Below are 17381 nucleotides of genomic sequence, written 5' to 3' on the forward strand. Positions count from 1 at the left end.
AATCGGCTACAAAAATTTCAAGCCCGAAATCTTCACACCAGGTCTTTCACAAGCTACTTGAGAAATCACTGGATTTGCCTCTCAGACTGGCCAGGCACGCCAATGTCCACGAGTAATAAGAAGCTAGTTCTTAGAAAGAGTGCCTAAAGTAGCTCTTCTAGTTTGCATATTTTATATTGCATACTCCCTCCGGTTCCATATTAATTGACGTTTTGGGCAAGATTGAGATCAAACTTTTATGATTTAGACTATCAATAACTTTAAAAATATTTAGTTTAAAGAAACTAGAACAACATATATAGATTTGTCTTTTAAAGTACTATAATAAAAGTAAACATGCATTTATTTATTATATATATTATGATAGAAAAATAAGGTCAAAGATATACATCTTGTAGACCGTGTCATTGTCTAAAACGTCAATTAAAATAAAACCGGAGGGAGTATGTTATTTTCATACTGTCGACTGGAATGCCCTACGATAATCGGATTGTCCGGTTCTATAGTTGTTTTCTACCGTTGTTGCATTGACCAGACTGTCCTATAGCTATAAGATAATCCAACTCCAGTATAGGCTGTGTTTAGTTTCTGAAATTGGGGAGAAGTTTAGGGAAAGTTGGTAGTTTGGAAAAAAAATTTAGAGTTTATATGAGTAGGAAAGTTTTGGATGTGATGTGATGTGATGGAAAGTTGGGAGTTTGGGAGAAGTTTGGTGTGAACTAAATAAGACCATAGTTGGACTGTCCGGTTAGTTCTAATTCTGCTAAAAGTTTCTTGAAATTTCAGGAAACATCTATTCTACCCTCTAGGCGACATCAACAATACTCAAGGCCCTTTTCGTGAATAGTCTGTCCTTTTTTTTTTCTTTTTTTTGCAATGGTAACTGATACTATAGCCGTTGAGCTATAAAAGGGCAAAATAATACGATTGGCAACACCACACTCCACATCCCCACGAATGCGTCCACATAACACATGCTCTAAACGATGGAAACCAGCGGCACCTCCTGATGTCACTAAATTCCTATTGAAACCTACGTGTGCGTAATATTTGTGGACACCAAGATTTAAATATTGGTGGATGGAGTCATCACCCATATATAACTTCACCAACATACCGCTGGTGCTTCCCTAATCAGCTTACCATCTGATTGTCCGGCTAGGCCAACTCCCAAGGCAAACTTTGAATCACAAAAACGAATAACCCTTGTTGGCTCCACATGTATCCACTGAGCACTTTAGCGATTTAGATGTTACACCATCTAATGTGCATCACACCGAGATGATTAGTACCTTAATACCTCAAACTACAAGTTTCATCCCGCTAGCTATATATAGTACGGTCTTTGAATGTAAAAACAACCTATTTGTAAGCACGTTCACCCCAAGTCCCTAACTCCTTGAACGTGTTTTTACCTTGAAGAGGGTTGTAGCCAACTTCCGATCTCTTGTTGACCGTAAGCTATCTCCAAATGGACAAAACGGTGTAGCATTGTTTGTATCATCAAAATCCTTTTTTTTTTCAAACTTAGCAAAAGTAATTAGTTCCGATGATCATATTGTCATCAACCACCAAAACAACCACAGAGGGGCTAGATGCTTTCACGTGGCATACCGCATTTGCTGAAGATTTTGTGGCAAAGTGTGAATACCATCCAAGTATTCTCAGACTGCACCATGATAGACTTCAATTGACTTTTTTTTTTAAAAAAAAAAACTACTTCATCTGTCCCAAAATAACTCCAGCCCTGAGTAGAATTCAATTGATTTAATATTAACTTCTGCCAGATTCCGCAAGGACAACAATACCGGATGCACATGTCAGTAATGAAAAAGCAAAGTCGAAAGATACATCTTCCGGTTTCTGAGATACTGTAATAGATTTTGACAATAACAGCTTGCCTTCTGTTACTTAATTATCACAAGGGCCATGGTACAAATGCTTTCGATTCAGATATGCCATTTTCCTATATGGGGCCTAGTCCTTCAAGTTTTTTCTCATTTCTTTTTGTTCCAAGTATGAAGTAACTTTTTTGTATGGCTTTACATCATTATTAAAAGCTTCAAGTATCCTTAAATGGAAGACGCATGAAAATGAAAGATAGCTCAAGTATCCTTATAAGGAAGACAAATAAAAGCGAAAGACAGCTCAAGTATATATCCTAGAGTACGAGTCTACGCCTTTGGCATCCAGCCATTTATAGTAAGACTTGGCAGAAACAATCTGGATTTGAAGCTTTCACCTAACATTAAGAATCATTTTGTCTTTCTCAAGCGCTGCTTTCATTTGTTGTCAACCTTCATTTCATGACTGTCATCTGGAATTTTGATTTTCAATGTAACAGCAAGTTTGTTAGTTCTTGCAGTAAACAATAGATAATAATAAAATGTTCCCAAGAGGTGTAGAAGGTTACCTTGGGGATTATGTACTGCGGTTGAAGCCTCTACCGGAGGTGCAGTTCCTGAAATAAAAGAGGGGTTTATGTTTAGAACACAATCCAAGGAAAATGGTTATTGTTAGCATCACTGCTTATGTAAGGCACACAACAAAGAACTAGCAGAAAATCAATGGTTACACACGACTAAGGAGAAGGATTTATGTTAGCAACACAATCTAGCTTATGTATGGGGAACACAACATAGTACTAGCAGCAAATCAATGGTTACACACGAGAAAAAGGATTTATGTTAGCAACACAATCTAGCTTATGTATGGCACACAACAAAGTACTAACAGCAAATCAATGGTTACACACAAGGAAAAAAAAGCTTGTGCAGGCAAAGGATTATCTTTGAGCCAATAAACAAACATATTTGCTCAGAACATATGCCCATAGAATCAAAGCTTTTAACGTTACTCTAGGTGCCAATAAAAACATTAAAAGTAGAGGGTATCACAGTTTTACCTCCTGAGGCTTCTGACTTTGAGCCATCAGCTCCTTTGGAAATGTCTCTCTCTGTGTCCAGCTGCACAGCTTGTTCTGTGCTTTCTAAATATTCATATCAACAGCATTAACTAAAGGGTTAATACTAAGCATGTCAAATAATGGAATTATGTATTACCCGGTGGTTCCATAAAAGTTTGTTGCTTGCTATTTGTAGCATTAGGCTGCTCTTTGGGACCTAAAGATACAAATCCATTTAGTGATTGTTCTTGATAGAAAATAAGTCATCGAGGGCAGAAGGGGCATATATAGTGTTGTACAGATGCTATCTTGACAACGAGCGTGCTGAATTTGTCATGCCCCAAAATAAAATAACTGAATCTACTTGTGTGTGACACACATGAATCGAGCATACAACATCTAAATCTTACCCAAAGATTCCTTTATAGCATCCATTACTGGAACATTAAGCAGATGCCTTTCCCCTATAATGACACAAAAAATGTGATCTATTATTTAAGCTTTATTTCTATCCAGAGGTAATATATTATTCAAAGTAGATCAAATTGCATTCCTCCAACGAACATACCTGATGACTCTTCAGTGTGCTTTGAAGATTCAGAGACTGTTTGAATCTCATTGACAGTTTTCCCTCCAGCGACTTCCTTGCATGATGCCAATACAGGTTGACCTGATTTAATAGGTACCACAGCAGATAACAGTTGTGGATTCATATGTTCAGTACCCTGCTCGGAGAAAATCCTTGATTCAGCATTACTGGGTGAAACTGAGATAGGTACTGCTGCAACAACCCCAGAACCCATGTGAGGTCTTGGAACGGAAGGGACCGTGTGCTTAGTGAAGGATTTCTCTGCAGGCCTCCTCATCTGTAGAGGCTTTGCAAATGTAACATCCTCCAAGGGGACTGGAATAGGACCAGCAGCTTGTCTGTAAACAGTAGATGGCCTCTTTCGAACTTGACTTGGTCGAAGCATAGGGAGATCTGGGGCAAGATCATCTTTTGGTGTTATTGGGCGGAGGTTATTTTCATCTGGAATCCAACCTTTGAGAACCTGATTGTCCTTCACTTTCACCGTAATCAGAGAAAACCCAGGAAATTTCTTCGACATCTTACCAACAAAATACTTGCCAACAATATCATCTTTGACTGAATTACCTTGCAAAGGAGCACTAGTATAAATGGAGGCTTGGCTGAGAGAAGTCTTAACCAGATTGACAGAATCTCTAGGTCCACTGGATCTATTAGCTGGGCCTTGTTTTGTAGGCAAAGCCTGAATTGTGCCTATATTAGGGCCAAAGCTACCACCTGATGTATGGTTGATCTGTATCCCATCCTGTCGGATGTTTGAGCTATCTTGTGTGCTGTGAAGAGGTGGGACGCTCTGAATGTGCTGCACACTATATGGTAATTCATGCATGCCGTACTCATACTTCCGTGGACGACCACGCTTACGCTTAGCACCAGAGCTTAATGTCTGCTCCATGGGTAGTGGTTCATTATGTGCAACAGCTTTATTCTCTTCAGATGTCATCTTTGGCAATTTGCTTTAACTTTTTGCAGCTGAACCTAGGAACGATGATAATGCCCCGTAAAAGTTTATTCACCACCTTCAATTACTTGATGAGTTTTTCTCCCCTTGAACATGCAAAGTGAGCGCAATGAGCAACCTCAATAGCGAAAGGATGGCAAAATATGGCAAGTAATCACAAGAAGATTAGAAGATGATAGAGCAAGTCGACAATCAGGAAGATAGAAGCCTACTTTCCATATCCGCTAAGAATGAAATTAATTAAGTCTGCTAAGAACGTAACTAAAAAGGAAGCTCTCATGGAATTATTTTCAAAAGAGACATAGCACAGTTTGCAATAAATAAAGTACCCACAGGGTCATATCTAGGGGAGAAAACGGTCGGAAAACAGCTTCAACCATTTCTGTAACCGTACTTTTCTCGAAAATATAATTGAAAGCAGTAGAGCCGGAAATGGAAATGGAAATGATATTGGAAAATCAAAAAGGGAATAATCCGGGCGGAAATGTGTTGGAATCATTAGGAAACCAACAATTCATGTCGGAAACATCAAATAGTAACAACATATGTTTTCACACACTTGACCAACACACATATACACGTAATATAACTCAATTTATTTAATATGATGGCATGTTTACATATAGCCATTGACAATTGTACTAAAAACATTTATGAACTAATAAAATAGTTGTATACGAGGTGCATAATGAAGTTTAAATATTTAATATGGTGGTTGGTGCATGTCTTTTCTAACTTATAGGTCAGCTGTTTGAATCCCCTAGCTGGAACCATTTTTGTGAAAGAAGTGGGCAGGGTAGCTTGGTCAAGTCCTGATTGACGTAGTGGCTCTCTACACAGTGATGTGGCCTGAAGTGGTCCTCTACTTGGCGTGGATCATGGGCCTCTACGCGTTGCTATAGTCAGCCTCTAGTTGGAGCTGTATATGCTAATTACCAATTTCCCCAAAATGATAATTTCTGGAACAATATGATAAACCAAGAAAATGGTCGATTGAACAGCAAAACCATTTCTGCCACCGTTTCGAATGGCTCTTACCGTTTCCGTTACCGTTTCAAGGGGCAGACACAACAGGGAGGCCCGAGCATCCCCTGCTGCGGTCCAACCATTCTTCCATTCGTACAAGTGGCAGGGTTGTAGCGTGTGAGTGCAAGCCGACTCTGGTGTGCATGCCGCTTAGTTGAGTTCAGCTGCTCAGGTGTTGGTGCCTCTGCTGTGGGCTGTGGCTGTGATAAATGAAGGCAATTTGTGTTCAGTTTCCAAATTTACATTTATAAAATTATGAAGTAGCACTTCAAAATCACCATTAATTATGATGATATTAGTACACAAATAGATCTTTAAGCACATTTATCAGTTCTCAGGACTTCGCTGTGCATTGCCGAATTACTATCTTCAATTTTCTTTTGCACGATTGGTTTGTTTACATGCGGTTCATGTATAAATTTGGATCCAAAAAAATGATTCCTTTCACTTCAGTCGTTACTAATGTGTTTTTTATTTCACTGGCAACCCCTACATTTTAATCCTGTGTGCGTCGGTTACCATTCCTAGTGACCAAATCCATTGGAAACAGTAATTGCCAAAAACGAGCATTGGAGGAGGAATTTCCATGAAGCCCTAGTCATATCTAATATTTATATAATAAATAACAGTAAATATCCATGAAGCAATGAAAATGAAATTTGTCAGATGCATACGAGGCAAAAGGAACATAAATACCTTCCTGGCTATAAATGTTCTATAGCAACTATTACTAGCATCAACATGTAATAAATTAAACTGGGTTATATTCTTGGATTACAAATGCAGAAACCAACTTATTACGGCGTTGAGCTCTTGTAGATCTGTAACACATGCCCTGAGCACAAACACTCAAGCTTTGTAAAATATGTGTCAAACAGATGAACTAGAGGGACCAACTAATATCACCAAACTTGTTCGTTGGAACTTGTAATAATCCCTAAATGTTGCACCAAAATTGCAAGCCTGGGCTCAAGCAACAAAAAGAATCGTATAAAGATGAGTTGGAGGTGAAGTTCATTACCACTAGCAATCTTATCCAATTCCTACCCAACCTACCACACTAAAACCTAAAAAAAATGCAGCAATGCATTTTTTAAGTAAAATTAAAGGCCGAGGCACAGCTTTGTTGAAAGCAATAACCAAATGAAATGATTTTCCCTCCTCCTGTACCATTGATTACCATATTACATCAACACATAACATCGATTAACTGAGCTCCTAAATTCCGGGAAAAAAAACTGGATGAGCTAATCAGAGGGCAAAAAAAAAAAAATCCATCTAATCCCGAATGGGTCACAAATCCAATCAACGCCGTCTCATGAAATGACGCAGATGCCCAAGAGAGAAAAAAATGGATACCTCCAATCCGATCCGACCCCGATACGATCGCCGTTCCCGCGCGCGCGAGGAGGCCGCGCACCAAGGGTGATAGTTGATACGGCCACTAGGGGGGGTGAGGCAATCCGCGCCGTGTCTCCGGCGCCCGTTCGGCTTCTCCCCCGCGGCGCGAGGAGAGGAGAGGTGGCGCGCCGAGGTGGCGGAGGAGAGCTCGCCGGGGCACCACCGGCGGAGACACGGAGGAGGAGGGGGAGAGATGGGGAGGGAAACGCGAGAGGGAGGGGGGGAGGCGATGCGAGGCGTGGATGGAAATCGTTTGCCGTTTCGATCGTGAAGGCGAAGCCGTGCCGTCCGTCGATCCCAGCCGATGGATTTAGTTTGGACGGTTTGGATTTGTTGGTATTGGTTTTCTTTTCCCTTTTTTTTTTTCTTTGAGAGGTTGTCTGTTTTGATGATGATGGATGGCTACCAACTCGAGGTTTCGAAGGGGGCCGAGCCATCGGGCCAGCGTTGGCATTAACGTGTGGGCCGACCCATAAGCTACATATGGGTCCACGAGGCCCATCATTGGCGTGTTTATGAGTAGGGGAAAGGAGAATGTTGAAAAGATGCTCAAAACGAGATGAACCATTTTCACATAATTAATTAAATATTAATTATTTTAAATTAGAAATTAATATGATTTTTTAAAATAATTTTTATAGATTTTTTCCAAAATACACACCATTCAGGAAATGTGCGCATAAAAAACTGAGGGACTTTTTCTCTTTATCCTCTCCAAACGTTTTGAGTTCTCATTTTTCTCTCTTGTTTGTTGTGAATAAGTCAATCTCAATAAAAAACTGAGAGATTTTTTCTCTTTATCCTCTCTTCCTAAGCAGTTTGTAGTACATCTAAAGTAAGGTTTCTAGATGCTAAACGGTTCATTATAATAAATCTTATATTTTGGGTAAAGTTTTCCTCTGATAACACACGCAAGAGTAGTACATCTAAAGTAAGGGTTTCTGGATGCTAAACGGTTCATCCATTTTTTCTATAAAACTAATGCCCACTAAATATCTAAAACTCAACATGCAAACATAATATTTATTAACACTCCTAAAATCTACATGCAAATATGTCACATCAACTCATTTAACACACAAAGTTCAACATGCAAACATATATTAATTATATCTACAATTTATTTCATTCTAAAAGTAAGCATACACATGCTAAATCATCATTCTCAAATTATTTTCATAATATTTTAATCCAAATTACTCCCTCCGTTTCAAAATGTTTGACACCGTTGACTTTTTAGCACGTGTTTGACCGTTCGTCTTATTAAAAAAAATTATGAAATATATAAAACTATATGTGTACATGAAAGTATATTTAACAATGAATAAAATGATATGAAAAAAATAAATAATTATTTAAATTTGAATGGTCAAACATGTGCTAAAAAGTCAACGGTGTCAAACATTTTGAAACGGAGAGAGTATTTCATCATTTCTCCCATATCTATCATATATTCGCAGCAAAGCGTGGAGCATCTTATAATAAGAGAAACTACAAACTACAACATATCGCTAACACTAAACTAAATTTTCTTCAACCACAACATCATGTGGAGCGAACACAAATTTTCTTCAATCACAACATATCATGTGGAGCTAACACTAAACTAAAATTTCTTCAACCGCAACATCATGTGGAGCGAACACAAACATCAAACTATGTGGAGCGAACACAAACATCAAACTAAATTTTCTTCAACCGCAACATATCATGTGGAGCGAACACTAAACTAAATTTTCTTCAACCGCAACATCATGTGGAGCGAACACAAACATCATGTGAAATTTTTTTCAACCGCAACATCATGTGGAGCGAACACAAATCATGTGGAGCGAACACTGAACATCATAGTTCACAAAATATGGAGTTTACTTTAAGTACAGTTCTACAAAGCTTCTACAAGGTGCCATACACACTTGTAAATGCAACTAGTGCATCCAGCATCAGATCCGGCAACCGATTCGTCAAAGCCTCAGACATAAATGCTGACACCTCAGTATTTAAGAAAAGAGATTACAGCAACAGTGATTACATCAATCAATTCCAACCGTCCAATGCCATATGGAGCAGTACAGAGAAATCACAACCGCAGGTTCTGTTCCCTTAATCTAAACTAGCCTTTGCCTTCTTTGAACTTCTCCAGACTTCAGAATTTCTACAGAAGTTCAGGTTCTCTCACTTAGCGACAGATTTCTCAACAGGCTTCCTCATCTGTAGAGGCTTTGCAAATGTAACATCCTCCAAGGGGACTGGAATTGGACCAGCAGCTTGCTTGTAAATAGTAGATGGCCTCTTTCGAACTTGACTTGGCCGAAGCATGGGAAGATCTGGGGCGAGGTCATCCTTTGGTGTTATTGGGCGGAGGTCACTTTCATCTGGAATCCAACCTTTGAGGACCAGATTGTCCTTCACTTTCACCTTAATGAGAGAAAACCCAGGAACTTTGTTGGACATCTTACCAACAAAATACTTGCCAACAATACCATCTTTGACTGAATTACTTTGCAAGGAAGCACTAGTATAAGTGGAGGCTTGGCTGAGAGAAGTCTTAACCAGATTGGCAGACGGACCAACACTACCACCTGATTTATGATTGATCTGTATCCCATCCTGTTGGATATTTGAGCTATCTTCTGTGCTGTGAAGAGGTGGGACGCTCTGAATGGGCTGTACACTATATGGTTTTTCATGCATGCCATACTCAGACTTCCGTGGACGACCACGCTTACGCTTAGAACCAGAGCTTGATGCCTCTATGGGTTCATTAGGTGTAACAGCTTTATTCTCTTCAGATGTCATCTTTGGTACTTTGCTTCAACCTTTTGTAGCTGAACCTAGGAACGATGAGAATACCAGCAAAAGTGTATTCACAATTTTTCTCCCCCTGAACATGCAAAGTGAAAATAATGAGTAACCTCAACATTAAAAGGATGACAAAATGTGGCAAGTAATCAGAAGAAATTAGAAGACGATAGAGCAAGTTGACACAACATGTTATTGAAAAGGAAGCTCTCATGAAACTATTTTCAAAATAAACATGACACAGTTTGCAATCAGTAATGTAAATAAAGTACCCACACGGTCATATCTAGGGGTGAAAACGGTTTGAAAACAGCTTCAACCATTTTCTGAATCACACTTTTCCTGGAAATAGAATTTTAAATGGTAGAGCCGGAAACAGAAACATGCTTTGCATCATAAGAAAATCGGCAATTCATGTTGGAAACATGCGGTATCATTTGGAAACTGTGACACCGTATGTTTCCACACACTCGACCAACATACATATACACGTAATATAACTCAAACATGTTTTTACATATAGTCATTTACTATTGAACTAAAAATATATGTCAAATAATAAAATAGTTGTATATATGGTGCATATCAAAGTTTACATACTTTACAGAATTGGCTATCCATCAACATCAGCAACAAGGACGGTGGTTGGAGCATGTCTTTTCTAACCTACAGTTAGCTGTTTGAATCTCCCTAACCGGCGCCTATTTTTGTGAAAGAAGTGGGCTGGGTGGCTGGGCCATGTCCTGGTTGCTATGGTGGCCCTCTACTTGGAGAGGATCATGATGGGCCTCTAGTTGGCGTGGTATATAGTAATTACTGATTTCCCCAAAACAATGATTTCCAGAACAAAATGGTAAACCGAGAAAACGGTCGGTAGAACAGCAAAACCATTTCTGCCTCCGTTTTTGAATGGCTCTTACCATTTCTAGGGGTGGACACAGCATGGGTTCCTGAGCATTCCCTGCTGCGACCATAGTTATTAGGATCGAATCGGTGGTCCGACCGGAAAAAATCGGAACCAGGGCCTCAGCCGGTCCACCTAAAAGATCGAGTGTGCAATTGAACCGGAATAAACAGGTTGAACTGCCGGTTTTTACATTGAAACTGGTTGAATACAGGACAATAAACCGGCTAAATGGGCCGGTGCACGACGCTGACTCAGCTTGAATGGCACAAGATGGGTATGTGGGAGTGGAAGTGAGAGGGAGGAGAAATTAAGCCAAAAAGGCAGGGCCTGTGCATGGCGGGGGTTTCGAACCCCTAACCTCCATGTTGAGGAGGTGCGCATCTACCACTAGGCTATATATAGACTAGAGATTTGATACATATCTTTTTTCCATTTGAACCAGGTTGGACTAGTGGTTCAACCGGCTGGACCAAACAAACCATGAACTGAGGCCTTGACTGGTTCGATGTCTAGTCCAGTCCTAATAACTATGGCTGCGACCAAACCCACTGGTCCACCATTCATACAGGTAGGTGGCAGGGTTGCAGCGTGTGTGTGCAAGCCGGCTCTGGTGTGCATGCCGCTTACTTAAGCTCAGTTGCGCAGGCGTTGGTGCCTCTTGTGTGGTTGTGAGGATGAAGGCAACTTGTGCTTAGTTTAAATATTTCATCTATCATTGCTTCCAATTTTCTAATTTATTTTTATACAATTACAAAGTAATTAAATAGATATTTAAGCATATTTATCAGTTTGTAGGACTATGCTTTCCATTGCTGAATTACTTTCTTCAGTTGTTCTTTTGCATGATTTGATATGTTTATATGCAATTCATGTATAAATCTGGATCCATAAAATGGATTACTTTCACTTCGTTAGCCTTGTGTTTTTATTTCTCTCGCGCCCCCCTAAATTTCAATTGTGCATTCACCAGTGACCATTTCCGATTCCTAGCGAGCGAATCCATCGGAAATGGTAATTGCCAGAATTGAGCGTCAGTGTGGGAATTTCCGCGACTGTTTTCACCCATAGTCATATATATAGTGTTTATGTAATAAATAATAGCAGTAAATATCCTTGAAGCAATGAAAACTAAATTTATCATATGCATACGAGGCAAAAGGAACATAAACACCTTACTAGCTATAAATGTTTTATAGCAACTATTACCAGCACCAACAAGTAATAAATTAAACTGAGTTACATTCTTGGATTACTAATGCAGAAAAACAACTTATTAGCACGCTGAGCTCTTGTAGGTCTGTAACACATGCCCTGAGCAGTACTCATGCTTTGTAAAATATGTGTCAAATAAATGAACTAAAGAATTCATTCATAGTGCCAGAGGGACCAAATAATTTCACCAATCTTCTTGGTTAGAACTTGTAACAATCCTTAATGTCGCACCAAAATTGCAACCCCGGGGATACTCAGATACTGTAACTGTGATAAAACAATCTTGTAAAAACGTGTTTTGACCTTTTGGAAGTGAAGTTCATCACCCCTAGCAATCTTATCCATCCCCCAACCCAACCTACCAAACTAACACCTCAAAAAGAATTGAAGCAACATCCAAACGAAATGATTTCCCCCCTTCTGTACCATCGATTACCACCATATCACATCGATTCACTTAACCCCTAAATTCGGGACAAAACTGGATGAAACAAAAAAAAAATCAATCGGAGGCAAATAAATCCATCCAAAGCCCGAACAAGCTCACCAACCTAATCCACGACGCCTCATCAAGCGATCCGCGGAGGATATGATATTGAATACCTGCAATCCGATTCGAACCGAGATGATCGATTGATCGCCGTCCTTGCGCCGCACCAAGGGGGATAAGAGCAGGGCAGGGTTCAGATAAGAGGACGAGGCAGTCCGCACCGTGCCTCCCGGGCCGGTTCGCCGGCGGCGAGAGCGCGCGCGGAGGAGAAGGGCTCGCCGTGTGCCACCGGCGAGGTAGAGAGAGATGGGGGAGGAGTAGACGAGACGAGTAGTGCGATGGATATCGTTTGCCGTTTCGATTGTGAAGGCTCAAGCCGGTGACGTGCGCAGATCACGGACGTTGATTTACTTTCGACGGTCAGGATCTCTCGGCCGTATGCCAGATCAAGGCTTTGTACATGGGGCCGGCCCTCGAGATAGGTGGGGCCCATAAGGCCCATCTCCATGTTGGCTTGGCCTGCAGCTAAACGCCTATATCAGCGGCTTTCTAGGGTTCCACTCAGATCACGGCCGTTGATTTACTTTCGACGGTCGGGATTTCTCGGCCGTATACTAACTCAAGCTTTGTACATGGGCCCGGCCCTCGAGATAGGTGGGGCCCATAAGGCCCATCACCATGTGGGCTTGGCCTGCAGCTAAAACGCCTATATCAGCGGCTTTCTAGGGTTCCACTCGGCGCCGCCGTGTGGGTAGACACGCGGGCGAGGTTGGTTGGCTTGTTCTTTCGTTGGGAATCAGCTCCTCCTTCGTTGATGTGTTCTTGGTTTTGAGTTCTCTTCTCGGTTTTCTCTTTAGCGTTCTTGCTGGGATTTGATGCAGGCATTGAGACATTGATGAACTCATGAGTCTTAGCGTATGATGTTTTTGTCCTGTTGGAACATGGATTTCCAAGCTTGGATGCCGCGAGACTCGCACAGAAAAAAGTGTTGCCATCACCTCCCTCTCTCTGCTTGAGCACACGAGAATGGAGTCGAATAACAGCACAACATGTCCCATAATGCCCTGAATCTGTCTCATTGTGCGTTCTGCTTACCAGCCACAGTGTTCTTGGTCACTGTTTAAGAGCTGACTCTTCATAAGCTAATCTCTATTTAGTTAGTACATATTGATATGAACTAAGGTTTCCAGATGCTAAACAGTTCATTTTATATTTTATGATTTTTGCTAAACTCTTCCTCTGATAAGGCGCATGAAAAAACATAAATCACTAGAGACATCTGTGTGTGAGAATTTTATTCAACTGCATCTTCATGTGGAGGGAACATTGATCACAAGTTTTACAATATGGAGTTTACTTGAAGTACAGTTCTACAAGTTTCTTCAGGGTGTCAAACACACTTGTGAATGGGTTGAATGCAACAGGTGCACTCAGCTTCAGGTCTGGGAACTGATTCGTCAAAGCCTCAGTCATCCCAGGCATTGACATCATCAGACCAAGCTGGTCCGTGGACATCACCTCGCAATCCTGTGGGGTGTCCTTGATCTTGCTCGGATCATAACCGAAGTTGGCAGCGTAGGACTTGTACTTCTCGATGAATTCTGGTCCAGGATTAGGTGTTCTTGAGTATATCTGATGCATTGCCGAGAGACGACACAATGTTATGATATTTCAGTTTACAAAATGCGTCAGAATAGGCATATGAAGGTAAGGAATATTGGCTTGATTTCTCAGTGTTCAAGTCCTTGCTTAACCCTATGTTGTCTCTATTTGACACTATATTTGGTTCATGGAACAGCTTACGTAACTAGATTGATCTTTCAATATGCAGAATAAGCATGCAGAGGGCTAAGAAATAGTGGTCATTTGCAGTTCAGAGATCAGTTTCTGACCTGGATAAAGCTTGTGTCTTTAGCACCAGACACAACGGCGTAATTGTCATAATCGGTTGCAAGCACATCATAAGGTTCCTTGGGTATGAATGGTAGTGTGGGGAAACGGAGAAAGCATTTCCCCTTGATCATCTCCTGCCTTTCAAGATCTGTCTCAGCACTCGCCATGTCCTCTTCGGACAGGCATTGCACCCTTCCCCGAATACCGGTGATGTAACCATCAGGTCCACCATGAACACAGAATGTGTCCACCTGGATTGAGCGTGATTTCTCATCAAATGAATACACCCCCTGCAGTACCAACAAATTCCTGTAACAATCTTCTTACACATTATATGGTGCAAATGGCATAGAAAAAATAGCATGCCTGTGATAACCTATTCCAAATCAGTTTGATACAAAGATGTCAGATATCGGTGTTTTCAGGAATCAGGATTCAGAGGTACATATTGCTGGGGCATCATACAGATTAAGATCTACTAGTATTTGTGTGTGAGGATTCTGGCACTACAATACCTGAGTACAGTGACAGTCCTCTTGTCCCTGACCAGCAAAGCCACGTTTCAGCGATGCTACTTCGAACCATCTACCAGAGTAGCGAATTGGGTCAAAGTTCTTGGCAGTCATACCCTTCATCATCAAACCTGTGCCGCCATCATCAGAAGGGCTATCGAATTTCAGAGGAACCGCAGCCTTGTCGATGGCTGCTACCACAGCAACCTGGCACAATTTTGGCTGTACAAAGGTCTCTGCAGGGATAGCCTGGTCAACTATGAGAGATTAAGAGTACATCGATACCATGTTACAAGCCTGAACTGGTAATCTCACTCCATTTTCCCTCTTCTCTTAATTGAAATTAACAAGTTTTATGTATCCAATCAAAATTGCAGCGGTAAAATTCTCTCAATCCTCAACAGTAAAAATATCTTTTCTTAAAAAAAACTGTTCTTGCTTAGTGATCCCGAGGTTATCTCTTTGAATTACGCCGTGTTTAGTTCCAAAGTTTTTCTTCAAACTACCAACTTTTCCATCACATCAAAACTTTCCTACACACACAAACTTCCAACTTTTCCGTCACATTGTTCCAATTTCAACCAAATTTCCAATTTTGGTGTGAACTAAACACAGCCTTAGTGTATATACATCTGACAATAAGTTAACATTTATAGGTACCTGACAAGGTGGAGAGATGAAAACAAGCGAAGCAGCAAGGCATGAGAGCAATTTTGTGGATAATACTCCATGAGCATTCAGTGGCACCTTGTCATGCAGAGAGCATCTGAAATTATTTCGTCCAGCGGGTCTGCATTTTCTCCTACCAATAAGAAGATTACTTATCAGCATTTTCATCCAGGTACTGTACTAACCTGACTCCTCCTACGTGCCATCACTGAATGTGGAATATGACTTTGACATCAAGAATGTTACCCAAAATACATGCCTGCTTCGAACAGTGAATACAATAGAACAGCACCTGATCTAGCCTTATACAACTTTGATCCAAGAAAAATCAACTGCGTGTTGCTGCCACTGGCGCTTGTTACCTGGAAGAGCAAGCAGGGTGTGGCGCCGCAAGAGAAGAAGAGGAGGAGCCCAACAGCAGAGCGAGAACCATGGCTTCCTCCCGCCGCCGCCGTCGCCGTCGTCTCCCACTGTCTTAGGCCGAGTAAACCGTTTTCTCGAGATTACGCGGTTGCAGCTTCTTGAGTGGTTTTTGGCTTTCCATGTCTGCAGGTGTGGGAGAGAGAGAGAGGAGCCGAATTGCTGGAGACCGATGATTCTGGGGAGAGGCAGAAGCGCATCCAGTGCCGTCCAATGGGAGGCGCCCACGTGGGCAATCTCCCTGTATCACCTGCGGGCCGTTAGCTGGGCCAGGGCCTTGCACAAAGGGAAAAAGTACACCGAAGGTCCCTCAACTTGTCATTGAGTTACAAAATCGTCCCCCAACTGCAAAAACAGATATAGAACATCCTTCAACTTACAAAATCGTTCACTTTAGGTCCTTCGGTTGTTTTGACCCCGGTTTTGTCTGACGTGGCGGCTGAGTCAGCGTGGGACGCATGTGGGCCCCACATGTCAGGGTGTCCGCCTTAGCACCCTTTCTCTTTCCCCAATTCTCTACCTTTCTCCTCTCTCTCTCCTCTCCTCTCTGCAGGGCAATGGCGGGTGGGGAGGAGGTCATTAGGGTGAGGTAGGAGAGGCTCGCGGCGGTGGTTGCGACACTGGAGAAGGGAGGCAGCTCGCGGCGGCTGCCGACGACATGGCGGTGGCAGGAGAAGGGAGAGCATCATCGCGCGTGCGACCTCGGGGTTGCACCGTCGAAGAGGCCCGAGAGGCGGGCGCGGCCGATGGGGGAGGAGCTTGGCGCAACTAGCAGGGGAGGAGTTGCAATTCCTGGGTGTGGTGGGGATCTACGGGGAGGCGGCGTCCATCCTCCGCGCCCACCGCCCGCATCGCCGCCGCCTTCGTCCTCCCGCTCTTCCTCCTCTTCCTCGTCCACATCGCCATCTCCCACGCCCTCTTCTCCCACATCGACTCTGACGACTCCGCCTTCGACTCCGCCGCCCCTTGCACCCACGCCCAATGCCGTCTCCTCCACCGCCTCGCCAACGACTGGTTTGCCCTCCTCCTCTTCAAGGCTGCCAACCTCTTCGCCATCCTCTTCAAGGCCGAAAACGCAACTCGCAGAAGGGTACCGTCGGGTTTGCATTTGAATAGGATACCTTTTCTCTTTTGGATACACAACGAGATCAGCCGCGCTGGCGAGGAGCTCGCCGGAGCACCACTACCGCCGCCGCCGATGCCTTGCTCCCCTGCTCCCATGTCGTCGCCGGCCGCCGGACCTCCTCTCCCGCCTCGCCCCATCGGTCTCCTCCCTACCTGGTGGTCGGTCTGCCCAGAGCCCAAGAGAGAAGAGTGAGAGAGAGAGGAGGAAGGGAGAGAAGAGGGGAAAGAGAGAGAGAGGAGGCTAATGTGGACGCGCTGACATGTGGTCAAAGCGCCACATAGGACAAAACCGGGATCAAAACTACCGAGGGACCTATTGTAACCGATTTTGATTAGTTAAGGGACGTCGGATATCTGGTTTTGCGGTTTGAGGATGATTTTTAACTCGATGACAAGTTGAGGGACCTTCGGTATACTTTTTCCTTGCACAAAGCATGAGCTACTCTGCGCCCATAGAGCCCGGGCTATT

The 17381-nt window shown here is 42.5% G+C and overlaps 3 protein-coding genes, 1 long non-coding RNA gene and 1 other non-coding gene across 10 annotated transcripts; 2 read left to right on the plus strand and 3 right to left on the minus strand.

The window, feature by feature from the left end:
• Positions 1–1942: 1942 nt before the first annotated feature.
• Positions 1943–7114, minus strand: LOC127772303 (uncharacterized). 3 transcript variants are annotated; one of them, XM_052298333.1, is made up of 8 exons: positions 6841–7114; positions 5494–5681; positions 3474–4541; positions 3316–3369; positions 3063–3122; positions 2906–2980; positions 2414–2461; positions 1943–2317 (listed from the first exon to the last, which is right to left on the minus strand). In XM_052298333.1, exons 3-8 carry the CDS (start codon positions 4435–4437, stop codon positions 2283–2285), a joined length of 1236 nt encoding a protein of 411 aa, XP_052154293.1. In that variant the 5' UTR covers positions 4438–4541; positions 5494–5681; positions 6841–7114; the 3' UTR covers positions 1943–2282. The 3 variants fall into 3 exon arrangements, with proteins under 3 accessions (XP_052154293.1, XP_052154291.1, XP_052154292.1); XM_052298331.1 differs by having other exon boundaries at positions 2906–2989; XM_052298332.1 differs by lacking the exon at positions 5494–5681 and having other exon boundaries at positions 2906–2989.
• A 1619-nt stretch (positions 7115–8733) lies between these two features.
• Positions 8734–12618, minus strand: LOC127769371 (uncharacterized). 2 transcript variants are annotated; one of them, XM_052294921.1, is made up of 2 exons: positions 12407–12618; positions 8734–9766 (listed from the first exon to the last, which is right to left on the minus strand). In XM_052294921.1, the coding sequence occupies exon 2, from the start codon at positions 9679–9681 to the stop codon at positions 9058–9060; it is 624 nt and encodes a 207-aa protein (XP_052150881.1). In that variant the 5' UTR covers positions 9682–9766; positions 12407–12618; the 3' UTR covers positions 8734–9057. The 2 variants fall into 2 exon arrangements, with proteins under 2 accessions (XP_052150881.1, XP_052150883.1); XM_052294923.1 differs by having other exon boundaries at positions 12355–12618.
• A 616-nt stretch (positions 12619–13234) lies between these two features.
• LOC127772375 (small nucleolar RNA snoR97) lies at positions 13235–13346 on the plus strand. Its single transcript, XR_008017366.1, has one exon. It is a non-coding gene; the product is annotated as a small nucleolar RNA snoR97 (small nucleolar RNA).
• A 213-nt stretch (positions 13347–13559) lies between these two features.
• LOC127769500 (chloroplastic lipocalin) lies at positions 13560–15876 on the minus strand. Of its 3 annotated transcripts, XM_052295086.1 has the most exons (5): positions 15730–15876; positions 15359–15500; positions 14702–14947; positions 14186–14476; positions 13560–13925 (listed from the first exon to the last, which is right to left on the minus strand). In XM_052295086.1, the coding sequence occupies exons 1-5, from the start codon at positions 15798–15800 to the stop codon at positions 13647–13649; spliced, it is 1029 nt and encodes a 342-aa protein (XP_052151046.1). In that variant the 5' UTR covers positions 15801–15876; the 3' UTR covers positions 13560–13646. The 3 variants fall into 3 exon arrangements, with proteins under 3 accessions (XP_052151046.1, XP_052151048.1, XP_052151047.1); XM_052295088.1 differs by lacking the exon at positions 15730–15876 and having other exon boundaries at positions 14702–14934; positions 15359–15499; XM_052295087.1 differs by lacking the exon at positions 15730–15876 and having other exon boundaries at positions 14702–14955; positions 15359–15470.
• Positions 14870–15735, plus strand: LOC127769502 (uncharacterized). The gene is made up of 3 exons (XR_008016793.1): positions 14870–15003; positions 15355–15539; positions 15640–15735. It is a non-coding gene; the product is annotated as an uncharacterized LOC127769502 (long non-coding RNA).
• Positions 15877–17381: the final 1505 nt, after the last annotated feature.

Source organism: Oryza glaberrima, chromosome 4 (assembly GCF_000147395.1).
Source record: "Oryza glaberrima chromosome 4, OglaRS2, whole genome shotgun sequence".
NCBI classification, from domain to species: Eukaryota; Viridiplantae; Streptophyta; class Magnoliopsida; order Poales; family Poaceae; genus Oryza; species Oryza glaberrima.